Source organism: Nuphar pumila, chromosome 6 (assembly GCF_984573655.1).
Source record: "Nuphar pumila chromosome 6, dmNupPumi1.hap1.1, whole genome shotgun sequence".
Classification (NCBI taxonomy): domain Eukaryota; kingdom Viridiplantae; phylum Streptophyta; class Magnoliopsida; order Nymphaeales; family Nymphaeaceae; genus Nuphar; species Nuphar pumila.
In genome coordinates this window covers 125,502,147-125,526,628 of record NC_143254.1, presented here as the reverse complement: position 1 = coordinate 125,526,628, position 24,482 = coordinate 125,502,147, and the positions used below count along the sequence as shown (strand labels likewise).

The 24,482-nt window shown below is 37.7% G+C and overlaps 1 protein-coding gene across 5 annotated transcripts in view; it reads left to right on the top strand.

Moving 5' to 3' along the window:
• LOC149836076 (serine/threonine-protein kinase BLUS1-like) overlaps positions 1-24,482 on the top strand; it is a 96,300-nt gene that overhangs the window by 11,041 nt on the left and 60,777 nt on the right. For 4 of the 5 annotated variants that reach the window (XM_090008975.1, XM_090008976.1, XM_090008973.1 and 1 more), the window contains exons 5-12: positions 13,605-13,686; positions 17,041-17,109; positions 18,361-18,531; positions 18,659-18,724; positions 19,350-19,418; positions 19,564-19,635; positions 19,777-19,835; positions 19,937-20,200. In XM_090008975.1, the coding sequence (XP_089865101.1) occupies positions 13,605-13,686; positions 17,041-17,109; positions 18,361-18,531; positions 18,659-18,724; positions 19,350-19,418; positions 19,564-19,635; positions 19,777-19,835; positions 19,937-20,200 (852 nt within the window). The remainder of the gene's footprint in view (positions 1-13,604; positions 13,687-17,040; positions 17,110-18,360; positions 18,532-18,658; positions 18,725-19,349; positions 19,419-19,563; positions 19,636-19,776; positions 19,836-19,936; positions 20,201-24,482) is intronic. The other variant, XM_090008978.1, reaches the window with a different exon arrangement.

Below are 24,482 nucleotides of genomic sequence, written 5' to 3'. Positions count from 1 at the left end.
CTGGGACACATTTTATCCTTCAATGAATATGAAACATATTCTGAAAGAAAACCATTGGACACTAACTTTTCAATAAAGACTTGACTACAATGACCAAGACGAGAATGCCAGAGATCTGGCTTATTACATTTGGATATACTTAAGACGCTTTTGGAGACATGATCAGACTTGGGCTTCAGGACACTGGAGGTTGAATCTTCATTGAAGACATACATGTTTCCACGTCGCTCTCCTTTAGCGAACATGTCCTTCGTTTGAAGATCCTTTACAAAGACAGAAGTAGGAGTAAATTCCACAGATGAATTGGTAGAATCAACAAGCTTAGAAACAGAGATAATATTTTTCTTTATATTTGGCGCATGAACAACATCAGATAAAGAAATAGATGACTCAGACAAAGGAATGAGGACATTGCCAATGTTTGAAATAGGGTGGTGAGTCCTATCTCCAGTTACAATAATAGATTTACCAAGATAAGGAGTCAACGCAGAGAACTTACCTGCATTGCCAGTGACATGAGCTGCTGCTCCAGAGTCAACATACCATATTCCATCATCACTCTGTTTTAGATTCAAGTTGGCCATCGCAGATAAGAGAAGATCCTTGGCATCATCACTGACTCAAAATGTACCTGCAGTTCCTGATGTAGCAACATTTATATTATTTTGTGTTCTGTTACGATTTTGTGGATTGAACCAGCAGTTGGCTTTGATGTGACCACGTTTGTTACACTGGTAGCATGTGGGGACATTCTTTGAAGTACTGACATTAGGATTTGGTGTAGGTAGTAACCCACGTCCACCCTGGATTGGAGTTCCCCTGCTTCTGCCACGTCCTCCTCGTGAACGATCAGCTATTATCCCTGTGGCAAGAACTTCATGCGTAGATGATTGTCCTGCTGAAGCATCAGACATGCTTTTCAGAGTCATCTCGTACTGAAAGAGTTTAGCACGTAATTCTTCAAAGCTGAGTAGTGTAGGTAGACGCAATAAAGACGTTACAAGAACATGATATTCTGGTCCCAGAGCATTCAGTGTCTGCTGCACTTTTTCTTTATCTGACACTGGATATCCAACCATGGCTAACTGATCTGTGATGCTTTTAACTTGATTTAAGAATTCAATGATGCTCATTGCCCCCTTTTTTAGCATTTGAAATTCGCGTTTGAGAAACAACACTTTGGCCTCCGATATCTGAGAGTAGGTTTGAGCTAAAGCCTCCCACAAAACTTTGGATGTGCAATCATCAGGAATAGAAATCAGTACTTCCTGTGATAACGTGGAAGTGATGTATGCGACAAGTGCCTGATCGCACTTCATCCAAGAAACAAAGGCAGGATTGCGAACAATATTCGGCAATCCTCCATCCTCTTTGGCTTCGGTTATGATGGATTCTGGGGGCATAGGAATGGAGCCATCCAAGTGACCTGAAATGCCTTGACTTCGAATAAAAGGAGCAATTTGCCTTTTCCAAGTCAGATAGTTGTTTGTAGTTAGTTTTTCCGAAACTAGCTGCCCCAAGAAATTGGAAGAAAGACCCGAATTGGCTGAAGTATCCATTTGTAGGCTTGTTGACAACCCTTTTTTTTTTTAATACTAGTGACTGAAACTGAGCTGTTTTATTACAGTTGGCAGAAATCGACACAATGTCACTACAAGGGAAATGAGAGCTCTAGGGTATGGAAAGTTTGACAGAAAAGGAATGAAGATTAAATAAGATTCCTGGTTGGAAAACCAGGGAACTCGATATCAAAGGCAGATTCCTGGTTGGAAAACCAGGGAACTCGATTTTACTGAAATCAGAAAATAAGATGTTAAATATGATGAATCAACAGGAAACTAAAGAATAAATTTTCACAACTAAAGAATAAAAAGAAGAAATATTAGAGGAAAACTGAAAAACAAACTTCGACCAATAGATATTCACAGCAGAAGCTAGAAAGATAGGTGATTTTTTTTTTCTGTCAAACTAGAAACTAGAAATATAGGACTCGGCACAGGGAACTCGACCTGAAGAAGGTGATCTGCTGCAGAGGATGAAGGGGACTCGGTCTGAATGATTTCAGCCCCTGAATGAGAAGAAAACTCGGCTAACTGGAAGGAGAGATGGAGCCGATGCTGAATGGGAAGACTCGGCTGACTGAAGAAGCTGAAGGATCGTGCCCTTTTTTTTTTGCGCTGAAGAGATGCTTTATGCCCAGACCTGCCACTGCTCTGATACCATAATAGAATACCTGCAGAAATTAAAGAAGAGAGAGAGAGAGAGAGAGAGAGAGAGAGAGAGAGAGAGAGAGAGCTCTGATATTGTTGTTGAGAATCGGCAGCCTCTATTCTTCACAGGTCTGCGCTAATACATCATTAGTTTAATAGGGTTACAATAATTCACACGTGGACAAAAATGCCCTTGTATAAGTAACTCATTACATTAAAATACAAAGCCTGGGAATGGATATGGATCCAATATTAAATGGATCCATATCCAACCCATATTCTAATAGCCTCCCAAAATGAGGTGGCCTGTAAGTGCGAGTGTGATTCCCATGCCTAGATACAGCTAGGACGAAATCATCATCAGTTTTAGAGGAACCTTTTCGGAGACGATTTTCCTCCATTGTTAGTTCTTCAATAGTTTCAACAATGGAGGGAATCTTTTCTTGATGAAGGAGGGCCGATTTGGTGGTTTCAAATTCCGGCCTTAACCTAATTATAAATTAGTAAAAGTGTTCAACATCAAGTTGCTTTTGTCGAAGCTCAATGTCTTCAGCACAATACCACTTTGGTTCTAAGAGAGAAAGTTCCTCCCAAAGTTCCGACAACCCATTGTAATATTCACGAATCGTTTTCTCACCTTAAGTCATTATTCGAACATTTTCTTGGAGGTTGCACACATGTGTAATATCTTTAAGGGAATACATATTTTAAGGTATTCCCATGCCTTATCGGCATGATCAAATTTGGCAAGGCTTGAACATTTTTTAATATCAATGCTATTGATAAGCCATGACATTATTTTTGCATGAGCCATTCTCCACTCTTTCCATTTTTTCTCATAAGAGGCTAGGGCTTTGATTTTCTCTTCCTCCGATAGAGGAACCTCTTTATGTCCCTCTTTTTTGGTAAGAGATAGTTTAGGTTCCGAATCAGAACCATCCACAATCCCCCATAAACCTTTTCCTCATATATGGTGCTTCATAATAGAAGCCCGTGTTACATAATTCGTATCACTTAACTTCATGGGAATGATGGTGACTTTATCATTGTCATCCATCGATTACAAGGGGAGAGAAAGAATAGGGATAGAAGAGAAGAACAATAAAAGAATGAAAAAGGAATGGGATACAAGATGTGAAAGCTCTTCAAATGAAGTGATAAAACACTTCCCTTCAAGCGGTGAAACACTTTTGCAAAGGACACGGAAATCGAGGCAGATTTTCTGTAAAACCCACGTTAAAAAAAATATTGGACCCGGGTCGGGTCCGTACCTGACCCGGGCCCGTCATCGTTAGGGTTTCATAACCTGACACAGGAGGCCTTTCTCCTGTGCGCCGCAACCCCCCTTTTTTCGACCCGATAAGGATGGAAATCGGGGTTTCCCGATTTCTCGCCTCCTCCCCCAAACTCTTTATGAGCACCAGTGGAGGACAAGGGGAGGCACACCTCCCTCTTGCGCCTCCTCCTTCCCTGCGCATGCCACCAGCTCAGATCGCCATCGCCGGTACGACCACTGACGACGCCGACGATCCTCTCCCCAGGTACGTCGTTTCCTCCCTTCACCTCTCTCTCTGTTTTCTCGCCGGAAGGCACGACAGGAGGCCGATGGCCCCTGCCGTGCCCTCCTTCTTCACCTCCCTCTTTTTCCCCCTTCTTAGGGGTTCGCAGGGAGGCCGGCGGGCGGCACACGGCCCCTGCCACGCCCTGCGTATCCATCAGAGGCCGACAGGGGGCCTACGGGGCCCCTGTCTACTCCTTCTCTCTCTGGGGGTACGCCGGAGAGCCGGCGGGGGGGGGGGGGGGGGGGCAATGGCCCCTGCGGACCCCCCTTCTCTTCCCTGTGAGAGATCGGGCGACCGACAGAAGGTCGGTCGTCCCCCTGTTTCCCTCCCCTCTGCCATGACCTGCGAAGGGGTCGGCAGGAGGCTGGTGGCTCCTGCCACCCCGATCTCTCTCTCTTCGGCAGGGGTTTGTTCCCCTGCCATCGACCTTTCGCCGACGAACAGGGGCTAGCCCCCTGCCACCTCGGTGCTGTTGGCAGGGGCGTGACTACATAGGCGCTTTCGGTAACTCTGCTATAGACAGACCTTGAAATACATAATATTCACTATAAAAAAAATTTTAGTACACACTTTTATATTACCCATTTACTAAATATTATGATCATCTGTCAGCTTATGATATGGTTTTCTAAAAAAAACCAGGAATATGCAGTTGATTGAACTATGCACCGTGTAATATATCTCAGTATTCTTCAATAACAGGTTTATCATTTACTTTGCATTGGATATCAAATCTAGCATTCCTTGTGCATTGGATACCAACCTTGTAGATCACATATTTAGCATTCACTATGCATTTTTTTGTAACCTCACACCTCAGCAGATCTGGGTCAGATCTACTTATGGGCAATTATGGCAGATCTGCCCCAAATCTGTCCCACGTGTATGTGTGTCAGACCAGTCCAGCTAACTTCATACTGCAGCAGATCTGGGTCAGATCTGCATATGGGCAGTCATAGTAGATCTGCCCCAAATTTGTCCCATATGTGTGTGTCAGACCAGTTCAGCTCGGCCCTGGCCGATCTGTGCAAACTTGTCTACTTATAAAAGTAGACAGATCTGCACAAGAAATAACCGATCTATACAGGTACAAGTAAATATATATATTTTCAGTTTCTACTTTCAGGAAAGAGAAATCGACAACAGTATATATATATATATATATACATAAACACTATAACAGAAGAATAAATCGGATTTCTTCTTTGTATTTCTGCTAATATACTCAGTAGAACCCGATTTACATTCTTTTTTTTCATTTGAAAACAGAGAAGAGCCCATATTTTTTTTTTGAAGTTTGAAAAGAACCCAATATGCTTCGACTATACGGAGGGGAAGATGACTTCTCCCTTCTTCCTCTTCTTCACAAGTCTCTCTCTCTCTCTCCCTTTCTCTTTCTCTCTCTCTCTCTCTCCCTTTCTCTCTTTTTCTATAGTTCATGATTTTATTTTTTTTTTTCTTTTAAGGAAGCCCCTAGAGGTGACGCCCCTCTAGGGTTTTCTCATATGGTGGGCTGGAGATAGAATCCCACTCTATCTCCAAATCCCATTTTCCCTACTTTTCCTCAATCTTCTCTTTTGTTGACTTTTTCAAACCTCATTTGCTAATTTCTTTTTTCACTAATTACCCTCTTTTACTTTCACTTACATTTTTCTCCCCTCATTTTTTTTGGTTAGGGTAGATTTTTCTAAAGACTTACCATAAAGCAACTTTTGAAATTCAAAATTAATACCCATTAAATAATAATTTAATTATTTATGAATCATTTATTACTAAATAATTATCCAGAAGCTTCCAGATGGTATCTTATTCCTCTGGGGCCTTTTTAACTTTAATTTGAATATAAAAACAAATTTAAAACTATATTATCGTTGAGTATGAAATTTGGATATGGATCCAGATCCAAGATCCAAATCCATATCCAAAAATTCAATTGGGTCCCAAGCTGGATCAACTCTAATTTAATATGGGTCTTGGACTGAGTCCAAATTCATATTAATTTGGATCATATACATTGGATCCAACCCGATTCAAATCCAGGCCCGTAGAGGCCTAAGTCACACAGACTCAGCTAAAATGTTGACGCACCCACGTCGACACGCCCCGACATGGGTGCGGCTTCGGACACGGGGCGAACACGGTCAACTAAGTGTCAGACTCAGTCAACGCACCGGGGCTGAGTCCGTCCACATTTTGGACTCGGTCAACTTTGACCGAGTCTATTTTTGTCCATTTATTAACATTAATTTTGAACTCGGTCAACTTTGACCGAGTCTATTTTTGTCCATTTATGATAAGTTTTGTTGTTATTACACTCACAAACTTCTTTATGTGTTATATTTTGGTAAGTTTGTGTTGTTACTTTAATAGAATTATTTTTTTATTTTTGCTTTAAAATTTACAATCTTATTATTGTTATATATATATATATATTTAAATATATATATAGCCGTGTCCTTGTGTCCAAAATTGTTGAAATTGCTCCGCACCCGTACCCGCATCCATGTGACATAGGTAGATGCAATATTTTTTTTGGAAAAAAAAAGATTTTTGGGCCAACCGTAGCCCGAGTTCAGAAAAGTAAAATATTGTTACGCTCAGAATTTCGATACGCATCCAACGATATATAACCTAAATTTTGTCTCTGAAATTCGTTCAAGTTTAACCCAAATTTCGCCTGAATTTAATTGTCAAAAATAAAACCTTTTCGCACCTTTAAATCGGCTCGTTTAGACCTTGTTGATGAGACTTGGGTCAAGTCCTAGACTCAAAGAACATAGGCTTATTATCGAGGTTTAACCGATTTTTCTTCTATACTTAGCCAAATTTTTGAGAAACTCAAATTTAACTAAGTGCGAAAATATACGATATTACAATAGATCCACATATATACGATCACACTAAACAAGAAATTTTTCTCATAATGTAACATTTTTCAATAAGTATGATGTAGAATATCAATACACGAGAGAAATCACAAAAGATAAACACTTTTTTTATACGATAACAAGTTATGCTTATGCCTTTCAATAATTAAGGCATATACCAAAAAGAAAATCTTAATCCAACACATGTCATTTGAAAATAATCTTTACTTAATAGAGTATAATTGCTCAAATATATATGAAATAACATATTAAAAAAGGCCTCATTAGAAATAGAATACAATAAAAGATTATGCTTGATCACATCATAATATATTAAAAAATTTCGAAGATAGTCGATACATATGTTAAGAAATATAAATTTTAGTATTTTTTAAAACACATAATATTATGAGAAGCTACGTATTCAACTTGGGTGAATAACTACAAAGGTGTTCTCTAAGGAACACACTCACAATACCCACAAAGAAAACCAAAAAGAGGTGTTCTAAAAGAACATAATCACAAATCCCATAAGAGGATACACAATAAGGCACAATATATATATATATATATATATAATATTTTTATTCAAATGAAATGGGTGTAAAAGCATATGCAAAATATAGTTTTTCTCTATACATATCGATAATCTAAGACATATGAAAACACCACAATTTTCACATACTTCAAAAAAATATTTATTTTTACCGTAACTTCTTTCTTTTTTAAAACTTACCCTACATATAAACAATAAGAAGCCAAAGATACATACCGGAATGTGAAATCTTCGAATCCATTTCATTTGTTAATACAAATCCTTTCCAAGACCCTGATGCCTTGTTCTGATACCATGCCACGAAATTGTGCAGATTCCAATGCACTGTATGATGATTTCCAAGACTCAAAACATTATACATTTAAACAACAAACTTAAGAATTTAAAGATATCAAAATGTAAATAAATAATTTTATTCATAATAGATATTAAAAAAATACAAAATAAAATTACATTCAAGCCTCACTACAATGCACTCAAAGAGAAAAAAATAATACACAACCCTAATACTGTAATGAAATAAGCGGAAGAAACCAAGAATGCTAAAGCATTCACTATGTCCCACACGGACAAATGCAACAAGCACAATAGAGAAAATCCACTAAGGGATATACAAAGGGCCTTATAAAAAGGCTACACACATGAAAAATAATATCACTATTATTGAAGAGGAGCTCTCAAGAGCAATACCACATACATGGGGGGTTCCCCCTATTTATAAGAAGAGGAGACCAAAGGGGCTCCCAATAGAGTCGTTGGGAGCCCCCAACGGTCACATATGTGACCGTTGGGGGCCCCAACGACTCCATTGTGGGGCCCCTTTTCGGTATCCAAAAAATACAAAAATAAAATTAAAAATAAAAATAAAAATAAAAAATAGTGAAATGCGAGAAACAAAATAAGTACCCTTATGGGGTACTTTGTGAAATGACCATAATACCCCTATCGGGTATTATGGTATTATTACATATGTTTTAACACCCCCCCTCAAACTTTACGGGGGAATGACCGAAAGTTTGCCAAGGAGGAACAAGAAGCGAGGAGCAGGCAGGGCTTTGGTGAAGAAATCAACAAGTTGATATTCTGAAGTGACATATGGCAGTGTTACTGTCCCACGAAGATATTCATCACGTACATAATGACAATCCATTTCAATATGTTTCGTCCTCTCATGGAAAGTGTGGTTGCTGGCAATGTAGATAGCACTTTTGTTGTCGCAACAAAGCTTCGAAGCCCCGGTAATTTCGACTCCCATATCTTGAAGAAGACTTCGAAGCCACACCAGCTCCATTGTAGTGGTTGCCATAGCCCTGTATTCTGCTTCAGTAGAAGACAATGAGACTTTCTGCTGTTTCTTGCACCTCCAAGCAATTAGCGAATCTCCTAGGAATACACAAAAGCCAGTAGTTGAGATTCGATCATTTGGGTTTCCTCCCCAGTCAGCATCAGTATAAGCTAGTAAATCTAAGGAAGAGATTGAGGATAGGAATAGCCCTTTAGTCAAAGTATTTTTAATATATCGAATGATCCGGAGCACAGCACTCATATGCACAGATGTAGGAGCATGCTGAAATTGGCTTGCAGAGTGCACAGCATGAGCAATATCGGGCCTGGTGATAGTCAGATAGGTGAGGGACCCTATGAGTTGCCTGTAGGGCGTAGGATCGTCCAGCAGAACTCCATCCTCCAGTCGTAGTTTAGCATTGATAACCTCAGGAGTCTCCACCTTTTTATCATCTGAAATTCCAGATTTGGAACATATGTCTGCAGCAAGCTTCATCTGTGACAGTATATACCCTCGAGGAGAGTATGCAACTTCTATGCCAAGAAAGTACCTGAGAAAACCCAGATCAGACATATCAAAATTATGTTTTAACATATTTTTAACTTTAAGAATACCACTTTCATCATTGCCAGTGATGATCATATCATCAACATAGAGCAGAAGGATGATGATACTATTACCTGCATTTTTAACAAAAAGAGCAGTGTCAGTATAACATGAGTGAAATCCCAATTGTAACATGATAGCACTAAATCTATCATACCAAGCCTTAGGGGCTTGTTTAAGACCATATAAGGCTTTTAATAACCGAAGGGTTTGACCTTGGTTAACACTGATTCCCGGCGGAGGATCCATATATACTTCTTCATTCAACTGACCATTAAGAAAGGCATTTTTAACATCTAATTGGAATATAGGCCATTTCTTAGATGATGCTACCGCAATTAAAGTTCTAACGCTTGTCATGCGAGCCACGGGAGCAAAAGTCTCCTCATAATCGATGCCATATTCTTGTGAGTATCCCTTAGCAACTAATCTAGCTTTATAGCGCTCTAGGGAACCATCACTTTTTGTTTTGACTTTGTAGACCCATCGACATCCTATAGCTTTCTTATTTGGAGGAAGGTGAACTATTTCCCAAGTTTTAGCTTTATTTAAAGCATCTAGTTCAACTTTCATTGCTTCAACCCAATGAGGTATACTTTTTGCTTGATTATAATGGGAGGGTTCATAGTAAGAATGCAAGGCTATTAGACAAGCTCTATATTTAGGTGAAAGAGTTTCATATGAGACAAACCTATTAGGTGGAATTGATTCTCTAGAAGAACGCCTAAGGGAGGTTTCTTCTAGGGGTTCATTAAGCCGCAAGAATTTTTCTAAAGCACTAATAGGTTGGGCTTCCTCACGCCGAGTGTATACTTGGAGATTGTCACCATTAGTTGGTGATACATCATCATCATGAGAATCATGAGTATTTTCTAAAATTTCCGGATGACTCAAAGAGTCATCATTTGAATCTTCTAAAAGATCATTGATAAACATATAATCAATTTCATTTGATTTTTCCAATATGTCAAATCCATTTTCATCTTCTAAAAAGGTTACATCTTTGGAGACAAATAACTTATTGTTTTTATGATCAAAGCATCTATAGCCTTTTTGATTTTCACCATATCCTAAAAATACACATTCTATTGCTTTAGGTGACAATTTATCTCTTTTATGTAAAAGAACAAAGCATTTACACCCAAAAATCCGAAGACGATTGTAGTCGGGTGTCATATTAAAAAGTTTTTCATAAGGAGAGATATTATTCAATTTTGAAGATGGCATCCTATTGATTAAATAGGTGGAGGTTAACACGGCTTCGGCCCAAAAATTTTTAGGAATATTTTTAGAAATGAGTAAGGATCTAGTGGTTTCCAAAATATGCCTATGTTTTCTTTCCGCTAGACCGTTTTGTTGAGGAGTTCTTGGGCAAGATTTTTGATGACAAATGCCATGTTGTTTGAGATATGCTTGAAAATCATTTGATAAGTATTCTCTACCCGAATCGGATCTAAGAATGGATATTTGACTTTGAAATTGATTTTGAATTTTTGCATGGAATTCTTTAAAGAAGTTAAAAACTTCCGATTTAAAGTTAAGAAAATAAATCCATACATATCTAGTATAATCATCAATAAAAGTAACATAATATGAATATCCACCTTTAGATAGAACCGGAGATGGCCCCCAAACATCGGAATGCACCAATTCAAAAGGTCTTGTTGTCACAAAGGATCTAATAGGAAAAGGAGTAGACTTCATTTTGCCAAAAATGCAATCTTTGCAATTGATATCTTTTTCTTTACAAAACTTGTGTCCAAAAGGAAAAAGATACATTTTAGAGTAACTTGGATGTCCAAGCCTTTTATGCCAAGTTTCAATATTTTTGTCTTGGACATAAGTACAAAATGAGGTATTTGGAAGCATTAAATTGTCCATAAAATAAAGGTCTCCCTTCCTATGGCCTTGCCCAATCCGCTTCCCGGACCGGAGATCCTGCACAAAGCACCCTTGGGATGAGAAAGATATTTCACATCCATAGTCGGCTATTTGAGAAACGGAAAAGAGGTTAAGATTTAATTTTGGAACTATTCTAACTTTTGGAACAAGGAAATTTTGAACATTTTTAAAATCAAGAGTTCCAACACCATTTATTTTGAGAAAAGTTCCATCGGCCGTAGAGACACAAGACATTTTTGAATTGGTGTGCACATTGGTTAATGCATTTTCATGAGGGGTCATGTGAAAAGAATCTTCGGAATCTAAAATCCAAAAGTACGTACCGGGAGGTGATGATGAGGCAATGGCGGCACCGGAGGTGGAAGAAGTGACCTTTAAGATTTGTTGAAGAGCCAAGGAGATTTGTCCAAGAGTGTCTTTGAGATCCCCGTTCTTGCCGTCATCTTCTTTGGTGGTGGATTCTTCAACGGAGGCCACCTTTGGCTTGAATGCCCCATTTAGCTTTGGGCAAACGGGTTTAATATGTCCCGGCTCATAACAATGGTGACATATAATCATTTTTCTTCCACCACTCCCTTGCTTACCAAAATGAGGTGGTTTGTATGTTTTAACATGATTGCCGGGTTTAGATACGGCAAGAACTTCCTCTATGCTTTTACCCATGCTATGCCTAGTCTCTTCTTGAGTAATCTCGGCAATAGCTTCTTCTAAGGGAGGAAACGTGGATCTATGGAGAAGTGAGGATCTCACTTGTTCAAATTCGGGACGAAGCCCAAATAAAAATTGAAACAATCTATCTTGTTCCATTTGTTTTTGTCTTAGAACCACATCCTCCATAGATACCCATTTAGGCTCTAAAAGAGCCAATTCATCCCACAAAGGATTTAGAGCACTATAGTAATCTTGTATGCTCATGTCGCCTTGTTTTGTGGTTCTTACTTTTTCTTGCAAGAAATAAGCTCTTGCAAGATCCTTTTGGGTAAACATACCCTTCATAAAAAACCAAGCTTCATTTGCCCGGCGGAATTTTGCAATATTTGCACATACCTTAAGTTCGACATTATTCATAAACCATGCAAGGATTTTTGCATGGTTGCTCTCCCAATCTTCCATTTGATGATTATAATCTTCAATGGCCTTGAGACGAGCATCGCCTTCAAGTGCTTTCTCTTGATCTCCTTCCATCTTTGTGAGCTTAAGTTGGGGTTCCGGAACGGTTCCCATTACATAACCCCAAAGCTTCTTGCCTTTGAGATTATTCTCCATTGCGGATGCCCACATCATGTAATTTTTTCCATTGAGTTTGAATGATAGATCGATCTTGACTTCCATTGCTACACAAGGAAGATGTGAGAAAGAAAGGAAGTAGAGAGAGACAAGATTTTACCTTTAGAAGATCTTATGGCTCTGATACCATGTAATGAAATAAGCGGAAGAAACCAAGAATGCTAAAGCATTCACTATGTCCCACACGGACAAATGCAACAAGCACAATAGAGAAAATCCACTAAGGGATATACAAAGGGCCTTATAAAAAGGCTACACACATGAAAAATAATATCACTATTATTGAAGAGGAGCTCTCAAGAGCAATACCACATACATGGAGGGTTCCCCCTATTTATAAGAAGAGGAGACCAAAGGGGCTCCCAATAGAGTCGTTGGGAGCCCCCAACGGTCACATATGTGACCGTTGGGGGCCCCAACGACTCCATTGTGGGGCCCCTTTTCGGTATCCAAAAAATACAAAAATAAAATTAAAAAGAAAAATAAAAAATAGTGAAATGCGAGAAACAAAATAAGTACCCTTATGGGGTACTTTGTGAAATGACCATAATACCCCTATCGGGTATTATGGTATTATTACATATGTTTTAACAAATACTACCCATCACTCTCTCACTTTACAAAAGCACCCACCCACCCACCCACCCACCCATATTTATAGAGAAAGGTAGAGAAGAGGAGAGAAAAATTGAAAAAGAGGGAAAGACTTCACGTGGGAGAGAGCTCCCAAGTTAGTCAAGCTAGTTTGACTTGACTCCTATATATGTATTATATATATTATTACAATATATATATATATTATTACAATATATATATATATATATTAAACTATATATATACTTATATTACATTAATCTTAACAAGGATTACCTGATGCTTCATAAGAAGATACTCTGTTCTGTTAACTTTGCAAAGTCTTTCTTGGAAATCTTTCTTGCAGTCAATGGGGTTACAATTTAGTAAAGTCTTAGATAATTAGACCTAGTATTTGACTGTAAGAATATCACAATCAGAGCTTGGTCTTGGTTAGTTGAGACTTAGTTGACTTCAAGGTTTGCCTAGGCCAGGTCAACTAAGATGTTTTATTCCAGTCCTCGAAATTGTTAAATCATTGTGTTATAGTGTTTCAAGAATCAACTTTTACTTTATGAGATAACTTCATGTTTCAAGTTTCCAGTCTGTTTCATCTTTTGTCTCTATGACAATACCATTTAAAACTCACCTTCATGGATTACAAGTTCTGCATGGTAATATCTGTTTGATTCACACACACACAAAGGTTTATTAATATCATTTATGAAACTTGAAATTTCACTTGGTTGGTTGCAGGGCGGACATTTGGTCATTTGGAATAACTGCACTAGAGTTGGCACATGGTCATGCACCCTTTTCAAAGTATCCTCCAATGAAGGTAGCTAACCATATACAATTTCAAATGTTGCTGAATGGAAAACCATGCTAAAATGCAGCATGATAATAAATCTGTACTAGTATGCAGTTTCAGATGTTGAGTAAAAAGCCATGCTAAATGTAACATCATGATAAGTTCTATTTTGAGATTTTTTTTAATAGTTTATTTACCGTATCTTTGTGTAGTCAATCTGATCAGGTAAAACCAAGCTTTTCTGGAAGGTTAGAAATTACTATAGAAGTTGTGAAGAAGGAACATGAAGAAGGTGATAAAATGCAACTGTGCATTAGCTTTTGGTCCTCTATTTAAAAACTTGGACCATTTAACATTCAATTATATGGGAATTTATTAGAGTAAGCCATTTACCATATGACTTATTAACTAAGAAAGTGCTATGCTATCATATTCATCCTCGAGCTTATACTTTATGCTCCCTTCAAGTTATACATCGGTCTTGGTCATGGACAAGTTGCTGGTGAGGATGGTTGATCTGTCTTCAGTTAGAGCCCATGAAAGTATTAACAACCTTTGTTGAAATGATGGCAGATATGTCATAGCAAGATGCAAAACTGACCTCAATTTTAATATGTGCATTGCTGTATTATTAACATCACTATTGTTGATGGGGCATTTAAAGGTTCATATCTCAAACTATAATCAGTAGGAAATTATCCAATACCACTGATTTTCTGATTTCTTGCTACACTTATGTCAGGGTTCACCTACAATTCATAATTGAAAGAGTGATCACTATGAGTTGCTACGTGGCAGTTTAGTTTTAGTTGTTAAGTGCCATGCACATGCCCAGAGTGGCTTGCATTTGCTGTGTTTATTAAGATATCTGGATCTATATATGCTACTCCTTTTCGCACTCCATTCCTGGAGCTCGTCTTACATGCACAGACTCAAACTTGAATAACAAATGACCTAGTTGGTGATAACTGACATCAGCTTAACTCCATTTCAGTCTGGACAACCTGGTCTAGACATGTTTTATTATTGGAAAGTGATAAATGTTACTTGAACTTGTAACTGGGCTGAAACTTACGGCCTTGTTTGGATGACAGGAAAAACCAGGTTATGAGAAAACTAGGTTTTGCCCCAAAGCCTGGTTTGCTAAAAACTAGATTTTTAACCTGTCTAGGTGACCAAAAACCTGAAATTCAGGTTCTTGATCCTTAAAAACCTAAAAAAAAAAAATGGCCATTTTCCGGCCAGCCACTGGCTGGGAAATGGCTGTGATAGTGGCCTGTGCCTGTTCGGAAAATAGCTGGAATGTCAAAAAAAAAAAATGGGAACAATAAAAGTCCGGCCATTTTCTGGGCACCCACTGGCCCGGATGGTGTCGCCCAACACAGGCAAGACCATCCCGACCAGTGGGTGGCTGGGCAACCCCAATAACAAAAAAAAGATAAACTGGTCGCTCATTTTCTGGCTAGCCACATAGAGTTTCCTGCCGGAAAATGGCTGGACCGGTACTGCTCCCATTGGGTGATACCAGTCTGGCCATTTTTTGGCCGGTGCCCAACCAGAAATGTTTGGACTGAAGTTGGTGGGGAGAGGGCTCCCAAGTTACACCCGTATGAGGGGCCGTAGGGGGTAGGGAGAACCCGTCCCCCGATAAACTGGGTTTTCAACCTAGGGGCACCCATTTTTTCATATAACCAGGCTTTGGAATAAACCTGTTTTTTTTTCTATGACGAAGTTCCTTGTCGAATCAGATAATCTCCGGGTGGGGTTATCGATGTGAAGACTGCTGTACCTCTCGGTTTGCATGACCTTTTACACAGAAAATAGAGGGAAAGAAAAAGAAAAGAAGAAGAAGATGAACTGTGGTCTAGCTGGGACTATTAAGTGTCGCGTAGTGCTGGACCCAGTTTGGGTCTGACCCAGACCCAAGCTGGGAAATCCTATTGACGTGTTTACTGGGGCACGGATGTAATATTGTAACTTGTTAAGTTGTACTCGCTTCAGAAGCGCGATACTCCTCGCTTCCGAAACTTCATGGGAAGCTCGATTCTCCCACGCTTCTTCTATGCTTCTCATACACATGGTCTATGCATATTATATACTTTTCTCACGTTTCTTTTCATCTTTTTCATGTATTTTCTCTCACGCTCTCACTCACTTTCCATGTACTTTTTTTAAATTGGTAACCATCATTGTTAGATTTTAACAAAAATTTAACTCTTTTACAGGAAAATCATGAAATATAAGAATGATCAATTTTATTTTAGTTTTTATTTGTTTCTTGTTTGATTCCATATTGCTTCATTTTTTATTCATATTTCGCTTTTAAATTGAAACTTCGCTTCCCGCTTCGTATAAATTTTAAAATGCCTCGCTTCTCGCTTCCGCTTCCCGTATTGTTTCCCGCTTCCGCTTCCTAGTTTGGCAACCTTGCTTGTAACAACACAAGAAAATAAAAGAGAGAGAGAAGGGAGAAAGAGATATGTGATCAAGGGTCATGTGTTCTGTTGTCATATATATATATATATATATATATATATATATCATCTGTGTACAATAATACCCCTGCACATAAGGGGTGATAACAATATACACTAAGGTACAGAAATGACTGAAGTACTCTTACACAATATTACATAAACTTAACAAGGTGTAGTTTCTTTTTGTAGTCTTCAAATTTCATGGGTTTTTATTGCTTTTCTACTTGCATGCAGAAATAGCCCAAACTACTTGATTTATCAATTATCTGTTTTTCCTCATGTATGGCTGCCAGAATGGACATTAAGTTAGGAGGAAAACACTTTGAGTATGCACTCCAATACTTCAACCTTAGTATATCCCTATATGAAGAAATACTTACAACAGGTGTATGAGCTGCAACTTATTGTTGGTGGATGATGAGTATCCTGGAGAGCAGCAATACGACAGTGGATGTGGCAGGCATGTTGGTGCTAGAGTGATGCATGCAGTCTATAATGAACCCTGATACATTTTGCAAATAATGGATGAAAACCTATGATCCTCTTTCCCTGGGTGCAGATGAGCCCATCCATGAAATGGGGGATCAGATTCATCTCTCGGGAGAGTCATCTTTTGTTGATCAATGTTTCTTCTTGTCAATGGCTTTTGCAAATACGGTAATAGTATATACAAGTGTAGAAGATTTGCACTTTCAAACCCACAATGCGCTATATTTTTCATGTCACCATACAATTTGCACTACACTAATCTTTGCTGCATAGCTTCTTTTAAGTTGGCCAGTTATTAATTGCAATGATAGTGGTGTAGCTGTGCATGTTAGGACCTCAATTTCAATACTATGCATGTGAACCTTAAAAGAAACATCATTATTTTCTGACATAGAGGTATGTTTGCTGTCAATAGGTTCTTCTTATGACCATCCAAAATGCTCCACCTGGTCTTGATTATGAGAGAGACAAAAGGTTTTCAAAGGTATTTCTATTCTTTCTGAATGATGAATATTGAAAATAGGCATATTTAAGTTTGCTAATAGAATGTCACCTTCATAAAATCTAGACATGCTTTCTAATGAAATATATATATATATATATATATATATATGTTAAAATATATGTACTCATATATATATATAGAGATATATAGATATATATATAATACCATCGTACCCGACCAAGGGTATTTCTGTAATTCTGCCCGATGGGGGCATTTTAGTCTTTTCCATGTTTTTTCTTATTTTTCTTTTTCCCTTTATTATTTTTATTTTTCTTTTTTCTTTTTATTGTACATGCATTAAATGCATGTTGCATTGGGGGTCCCAACCAAGAGTCGTTGGACCCCCAACGGTCACAAATGTGATCATATGCCCACTCCTTCTCCCTTTTTCTCCCACTCTCTCTCTCACTCTCTTGACTATAAATAAAGGGGTAGACCCCTTTGCATTGTAAGGCTTCTTAAAGTCCATTTCTTGCTTTTATAACATTTTTATGTTTGCAAGCCATTGTTGGCTTTTGTGTATGCCCATTGTGGACTTGATCTTTGCATTCTATGTGTGAATGTCCATTATAGGACATTGTGTTTATTTCCGCGTATTTCATTACAATATATATATGGGGTAATGTTTGCTACCCTTGTGGGTAAATAACCCCCCCCCCCCCAGTGAAAATTTGTAATATTTTTATTTTTTTTTAGGTTTTTTGTACGTCAGATCCTTCAGATGTGATCTACATATCAAGTTTACTAGAAACTGACCTTTGGATCATGTTTTTTTGACATATATGTCAGATCTTACAAAGACTGAAAAATCAATGGCCTACAATGTACCAAAATTTCAAACCTCAGAAAAACATATTTTTATGTTGAAAAACTACAATCCAGGGATCTATTTCTACTATGTAGACCATGCTAAACACATCCATGAGGTCAGATTTGGTCAAAACAACCTCTCCATATGAGTTTCAAGTTTCAACTGGGGGGTTCCTTGCCCAAGAGGGTAGCTAATGCTATCCTTATATATATATATATATATATATATATATATATATATATATATATATATATATATATATATATATATATATATATATATATATATATATATGAGAAGAAAATTTGTGCATAGTCATGATAATTCCTGTCTGATTCTGGATTTTTAGATTATAGTATAGTCTTTTTCTGAGTATTGTCAGACAATCTTCTAATTGGAAGAGTTCCAGTTGTGATCAGTCTTTTAAGGAAATGGTTGCTATGTGCTTGGTGAAAGATCAAACTAAGCGGCCAACAGTAGAGAAATTACTGAAGCATTCATTTTTCAAAAATGCAAAGCCACCAGAGATGACTGTAAAAAACCTTTTGGTAGATTTGCCACCACTATGGGACCGTGTGAAAGCTCTCCAGGTAGCTCTATGTGCTTTGCATATAAGCTGAGTAGGACAAAAAAATTATCATCTTTTATATCATTTTGTTCACTTTTTTATTTTTGTTGTGGTTACTAATTAAAAGTTATGCATCGTACCTGATGCAGCTTAAGGATGCTGCACAGTTAGCCCTGAAGAAAATGCCATCAGCAGAGCAAGAAGCTCTATCTCAGGTTTGATCAATTTTGTTTCACATTTTTAACTCTGTCCAATATTATATTCTAGTTCTACATTCAATATCTTCTAATTTTGATAAAAAACCAAACTACATTCGTTTATGATTGCATTGACTTCAGTAGATAACTATAGTCAAACTTTATTGACATGACTTGGGATCATTGGTACAGGTATCATAATGATAGAGTTTAGTGTTATTCTTTTAACATAAAAAAAGCTTACTGTATCATATGAGCATCAATAAAAAAACACGTGTTGGTATGGTTTCCTGTGGAGTGTCAGTACCCATGTGTATTTGTAACTGCTGCATTATTGTTGCAAGAAGGCGACATAAGAGCATGTGATAAATTCGTGCATATGTGTGAGAGAAACTCATGAATGCACCTGTTCCCTGTACATCAAGACTCATGGATAAAAAAGTACTGCATATGTGTAATTATTCCTAAAAATGTCTTTTTATTGGTTTCGAAAAGAATGCTTAGAATGATATGAATTTTTCGGTGTTTTGTTGATATTTCTGTGTATCATTTACAATGTGCAGTAATAGGCTGCTACCGAGTATAAATACAGTTTCCTTTTGAGAAATTATGTTTTTATAGTGCATTGTTCTTGATCTTCCAGAGTGAGTATAAGCGGGGCGTTAGTGCATGGAACTTTGACATTGAGGACTTGAAAGCTCAGGCATCTCTGGTTAGCAACATCTTTTTCTGCATTGCACTTTTGACATTCAAGATTATATGACTGAAACATGTGCATGTTCTTTATTTAAGTTCTACAAGCCCTTATATAACAGCAGGGTGTATTTGTCTGCTGATTTCTTCAATTTTCTGAATAGATTCAAGATGACGAAGATCTGCCTGGCATGAGGGAAGAAGATGAAGATCCCAGACCACTATCAAAGGATAAGGTTAATATATTTGTTAGGCCTTCCAAATTGGTTGCATCAGACACCCAAATTTTTAATTCCAACTTATTATGATTCATCTTTGCTGTTTTGTCTGTAATCTGTTATCTAAAGGGATGCATATTTGGCCTATTAATTTTGCAGGCTTCATCTTCATCTCATCCTTCATCAGGAAAACTAGCATTTGCGACTGTTGTTTGCAGGTGCAAGAAGTGCATATTCTGAAATAATCCTATCTAATCTTGTTTTTTTAGCTCTGATACAAGTGATGAGGTGTTCATATCACATTTTCTTTTGTTTTCAGAGAAAATTCAAGTGAAGCGTCTTCTTCAGAAAGCAGATACTTAAACACAAGAGAGGAGATAATAGTGTCACAATCAACTAACTCTGGTAATGGGCCTGCCAATGAAACCCAATGTTCAACATCAAAAGGTGAGACCGAAAAAAGCTCTGGAGGCGAAGATAAGGAGAAAAACAATGGTGGGGATCATGTTGTGAACAACTGTGATGGTGGACGCCCTGTCCCTTGTCGTATTTCTAGTTTAGAGCGGGAATCGATGCCTGAGAGGTTAGTTATTTGGTTATTATCTTCAGACATTGATTTCATGATTTATGTGAATTAGGTACTAATTTAAATTAAACTTAAAAGAACTTCCTTTCTCAGCACAAATATGCACTGGTTTTTATTATATGTTTCCTAAATGTGGAAGTCATTAAGGGCCATTTGTTTTGACAAAAACAGTGGGAAAATGGCCCACTTTTGTATGAAAATGGGCTGCTTCCCATGATAAACCAAACAAACACCATTGTCATAGGCCCCATGTTTTCATAGGAAAGAGCATTAATTGCTGATGCTGTTGCTCCTGACCCTGGGATAAGTGTTTTCCCCTGCAAACTGCATGATGGTTGGAGTTTGATGGTTGAGTCCTTTCATACAAAAGGCTCTTCTCATCCCCTGCTTTGTAACAAACCGACCTAATTAGTGACACTGAAGTAGTCATCAAATTGTGTTGAATCTTATTCCTTTTTTCTGGGTGGGGATTGTTGGGGAGGGGTTGGATGGGGGTCTGTGGGTCTGTCAGGGTGGTAATGGAGAACTTAGACAAGTTGATGCTGGAGTTTGAAAAACCTAAGCTATTAAACTCCAGGTGCTCCCCATCCACCAGACATACTCTTGAAATGGTGTGGATCTTATTCCTTGACAAGGTTGTAAAATTCCATCGGTCTATCCCAGCCCCCTCGCATGGTATACAGGAAGAGCCCAACTCTTTCAAAGCTCCATCATGCTCCTCTCAATAAGGTCCATGCTAGGATTTCTACAACATGGTGGCAGAGAGGGGAAAGAGATGTGATTGAATATATAGCTTCATCCTTTAAAGTGATCTATTGGGATGATCACGTTTTTAATCATTATCCAATGTCTGTCTTGTCCACATATTAGACAAGGGATCTTAGTTGGAAGCATGCTCTTTTCTAGGACATATTCTCCATACATTGCATTGTGATGGACCGGTTTCCATGAGATTCTTCTTTACTCTCCAGTAAGTTCTGTATTTTCTTTGTTTCAGGCTGGACGCATATAATCTTGGTCAGATAGGTTGTCTTTTCTAATTGTCATCTATCAACCAAGAAAGCGCATTTGACTAGTCATGTGTCTTCAGCAAAGCAGTGAATATAAGAGTAACCCTAAAATTGGTTGAGAACATTTTTGTTTGATTTCAGTATGGATGGCAACTGTAGGTCAAAGTTAGTTTTCTTCATAATTTCCTTCCTCTCTATCGATTCTACTCTTAGCTCATTCTAACTGGAACAGCGCTTTATGCATTTTAACATGGAAAAACTCCCATATTTTCCTATATATGGTTTCTTTTCTAGTGCTGATCTCTTTAGAACATCTACTATTTTTTAAGCTAATCGCCAATCAGGGCACTGGATACACAGTAAACCCTAGATGAATGCAACTCACATGCCCTTTGTGTTTTGCTTAAAATTAGTTGCGCTTATACAACTAGATGGATACTAGTCCATGTTGAGGGAGCATTTTTTGCTGCCTACTAAGCATTTGTCTGCCAGGAGGCTAGCGTTTGATGCAATTAAGAGAAGGGTTGATGTGAAGGATTGCTCAAAGGAACTCAAAACATGGATAGGAGTACAAAATCAATATTTTTGTCAATATGTTTCTGCAGTGTCACTTTTTTTGAAATGATGACATTTTTGCCAACCAAAATCATATATTGAAGTTGTACTGTTTGTAGAAACTATATATGTAGGTCTTAAGATTTTATTTTAAAATGTTTATTTTTTATGCCTACCATTAAAAGGTTCTAAAAATCAAAAGGTGTGATCCCTCTTATGGTAGCAACATTAATCATAACTGAGCAATACCTGCCAGTGGCTTGTGCTGGGATAGGAGACCCAGCTGATCTTAAAGACAGATAAACAAATTTTTGCAAATCATGAAATACTTATATGAGACACATTTTGTTGTCACTAATCTTGATAAACGACCAAGTATCATCTTGTTCAGGTGTACCTTACGTTCATGTTTATAGAAAAAGTTACTTGTATCGTAGCAAAACAAGAGAGGAAATAGGGTGAGAGTCTGAGAGAGCATAAAGAGGAAACTTCATTAGCTTACAAAATGAATGATTACAACAATAAAAGGGGGACAAATCCTCTAAGGCACTACAAGACTAACTTAGTCGACTCTATAACAAACCATGAAAAAAATACAAGATTACTTCTATAAGTAATGATATATACATAAGAAAGGGAGTAGCACACAAACTGGTAAAACATGAAACTTCTCAGCACTCCTCAAACTGAGGATGATGCAAGGGGAATCATCTGAAGTTTGAAAAGGAATGACTGAAAGTGAAAATGGGTAAGACCCTTAATAAATATGTCTACAACTTGCTCATTTGAGCTTTTACATGCTCTAAAGATATAATCCCATCCTCATATGTTTTCCTTGTAAAGTAGCAATCTATCTCAATGTGCTTTGTTTTTTCATGAAACTTCGAATCCTTCACAATGTGGATAACACTCATATTGTCACAATACAAGGAAGTCTTTCAACAAAACAAACTGAAACACCTAGCTCCCCTAACATCCATCTAATCCATATAGTTTCAGCGGTAACCTAAGCCATGGCTCTGTAATCTGCCTTTGCAGTGAATAATGCAACTCACTGTTGCTTTTTGCTCTTCCATGTTATTAGAAAGTTCTCAATGAAGACACAAAATCCTATAATGGAGAGTCGTTCATGTGTAGATCCTCCAAAATATGCATCACAAAAGGCTCTAAGATCTGTAGTGGAGGACGATGAAAAAAACATCCCATAATGCATGGCATCTCTCATATATCTAATAATCATTGGAACAACAACAAAATGAACCGATATAGGAGAGCTTATGAACTGACTGACCACATGAATTGCATGAGTGATAAAAGGCCTAGATATCATCAAATGTTTCAAACTCCCAACTAGTTGTCTGTATATAATTGGATTCTCAAGCTCAACTACATAATGTAAGGAAACAGGGTCCTTCGAAGATATTCACCAAAACAACAAAGTGGACACTCAAAAGAGTTTCACCAAAGCATCAAAAGAACATACACAAGCTACAAAACAGGCTAAAACACAAATACCCACTAAAGGGGCAAACACAAGGAATAAAAAAAATATTTTATTGATCAAGACTCATGCAAGAAGCATACATATTGTAGGGGTTTTGCCCATATTTATACACAAAGTTGGAGCTCCAAAAGGGAGAGTCGTTGGGGGCCCAACGACTCTAAATAGAGCCATTGACTCCCAATGACTCTATGGGTTGACTAACCTTGGTTGACTAGTCTCTCCCAACTAAAAAACAAAAAGAAAACTTAACTAAACTAACCTAGTTACTATCTTAGTTGTATATATATATATAACACTCTCCCTCAAACTTATTATTGGATAACCGAAAGTTTGCCTAAAAGAATGTGAAATTTAGGAGCAACGAGTGGTTTGGTGAAGAAGTCTGCCAATTGATATTCTGAAGTAACATAGGGAAGATCAATGGTACCATGTAGGTACTCCTCTTGTACATAGTGACAGTCCTATCTTAATGTATTTGTTTCATTTGTAGAAAGTCTAGTTGCTGACCATATAGATGTAACTTTCGTTGTCACAACATAGTTGTGATGCTCCTTGAATCTGAACGCCCATGTCAGTTAGCAATCTTCTCAGCCAGACCACTTCCATAGTGGTTATAGCCATGAGCTTTAGTTGAAGAGAGAGAAACTTTCTGTTGCTTCTTACATCTACAGAAGATCAACAAGTCGCCTAAAAATACACAAAAAACAGTGGTTGAGTGTCGGTTATTTGGGTCTCCTCCCTAGTCTGCATCAGTATAAGCAAGTAAATCGAAGAAGGAAGAAGCTGATACAAAAAATCCTCAAAAATTAGAAGTTATGATATATCTAATAATACGCAAAACGACTCCCATATGAACAATGGTAGGAGCATGCTAAAACTGACTCGCTGTGTGAATTGCATGCACAATGTCAGGCCTTATAATTGAGAGATATGACAGTGATCTGATAAGTTGTCTATAAGGTATTGGGTTTTCAATTGGTTTTTCATCATCAATCTTCATTTTGACATTGACAACTTTAAGAGTGTCAACCTTCTTATCATCTAAGATACTTGACTAACAACATCTAAAGCAAATTTAGATTGAGTCGGCAAATATCCTCTAGAAGAATAAACAACTATAACAAGAAAAAATTTCAAAAATCCCAAATCATTCATTTCAAAATGAGTTTTAAGAAGCCTTTTAATATGTTCAACTCTCTGTTTATCACTT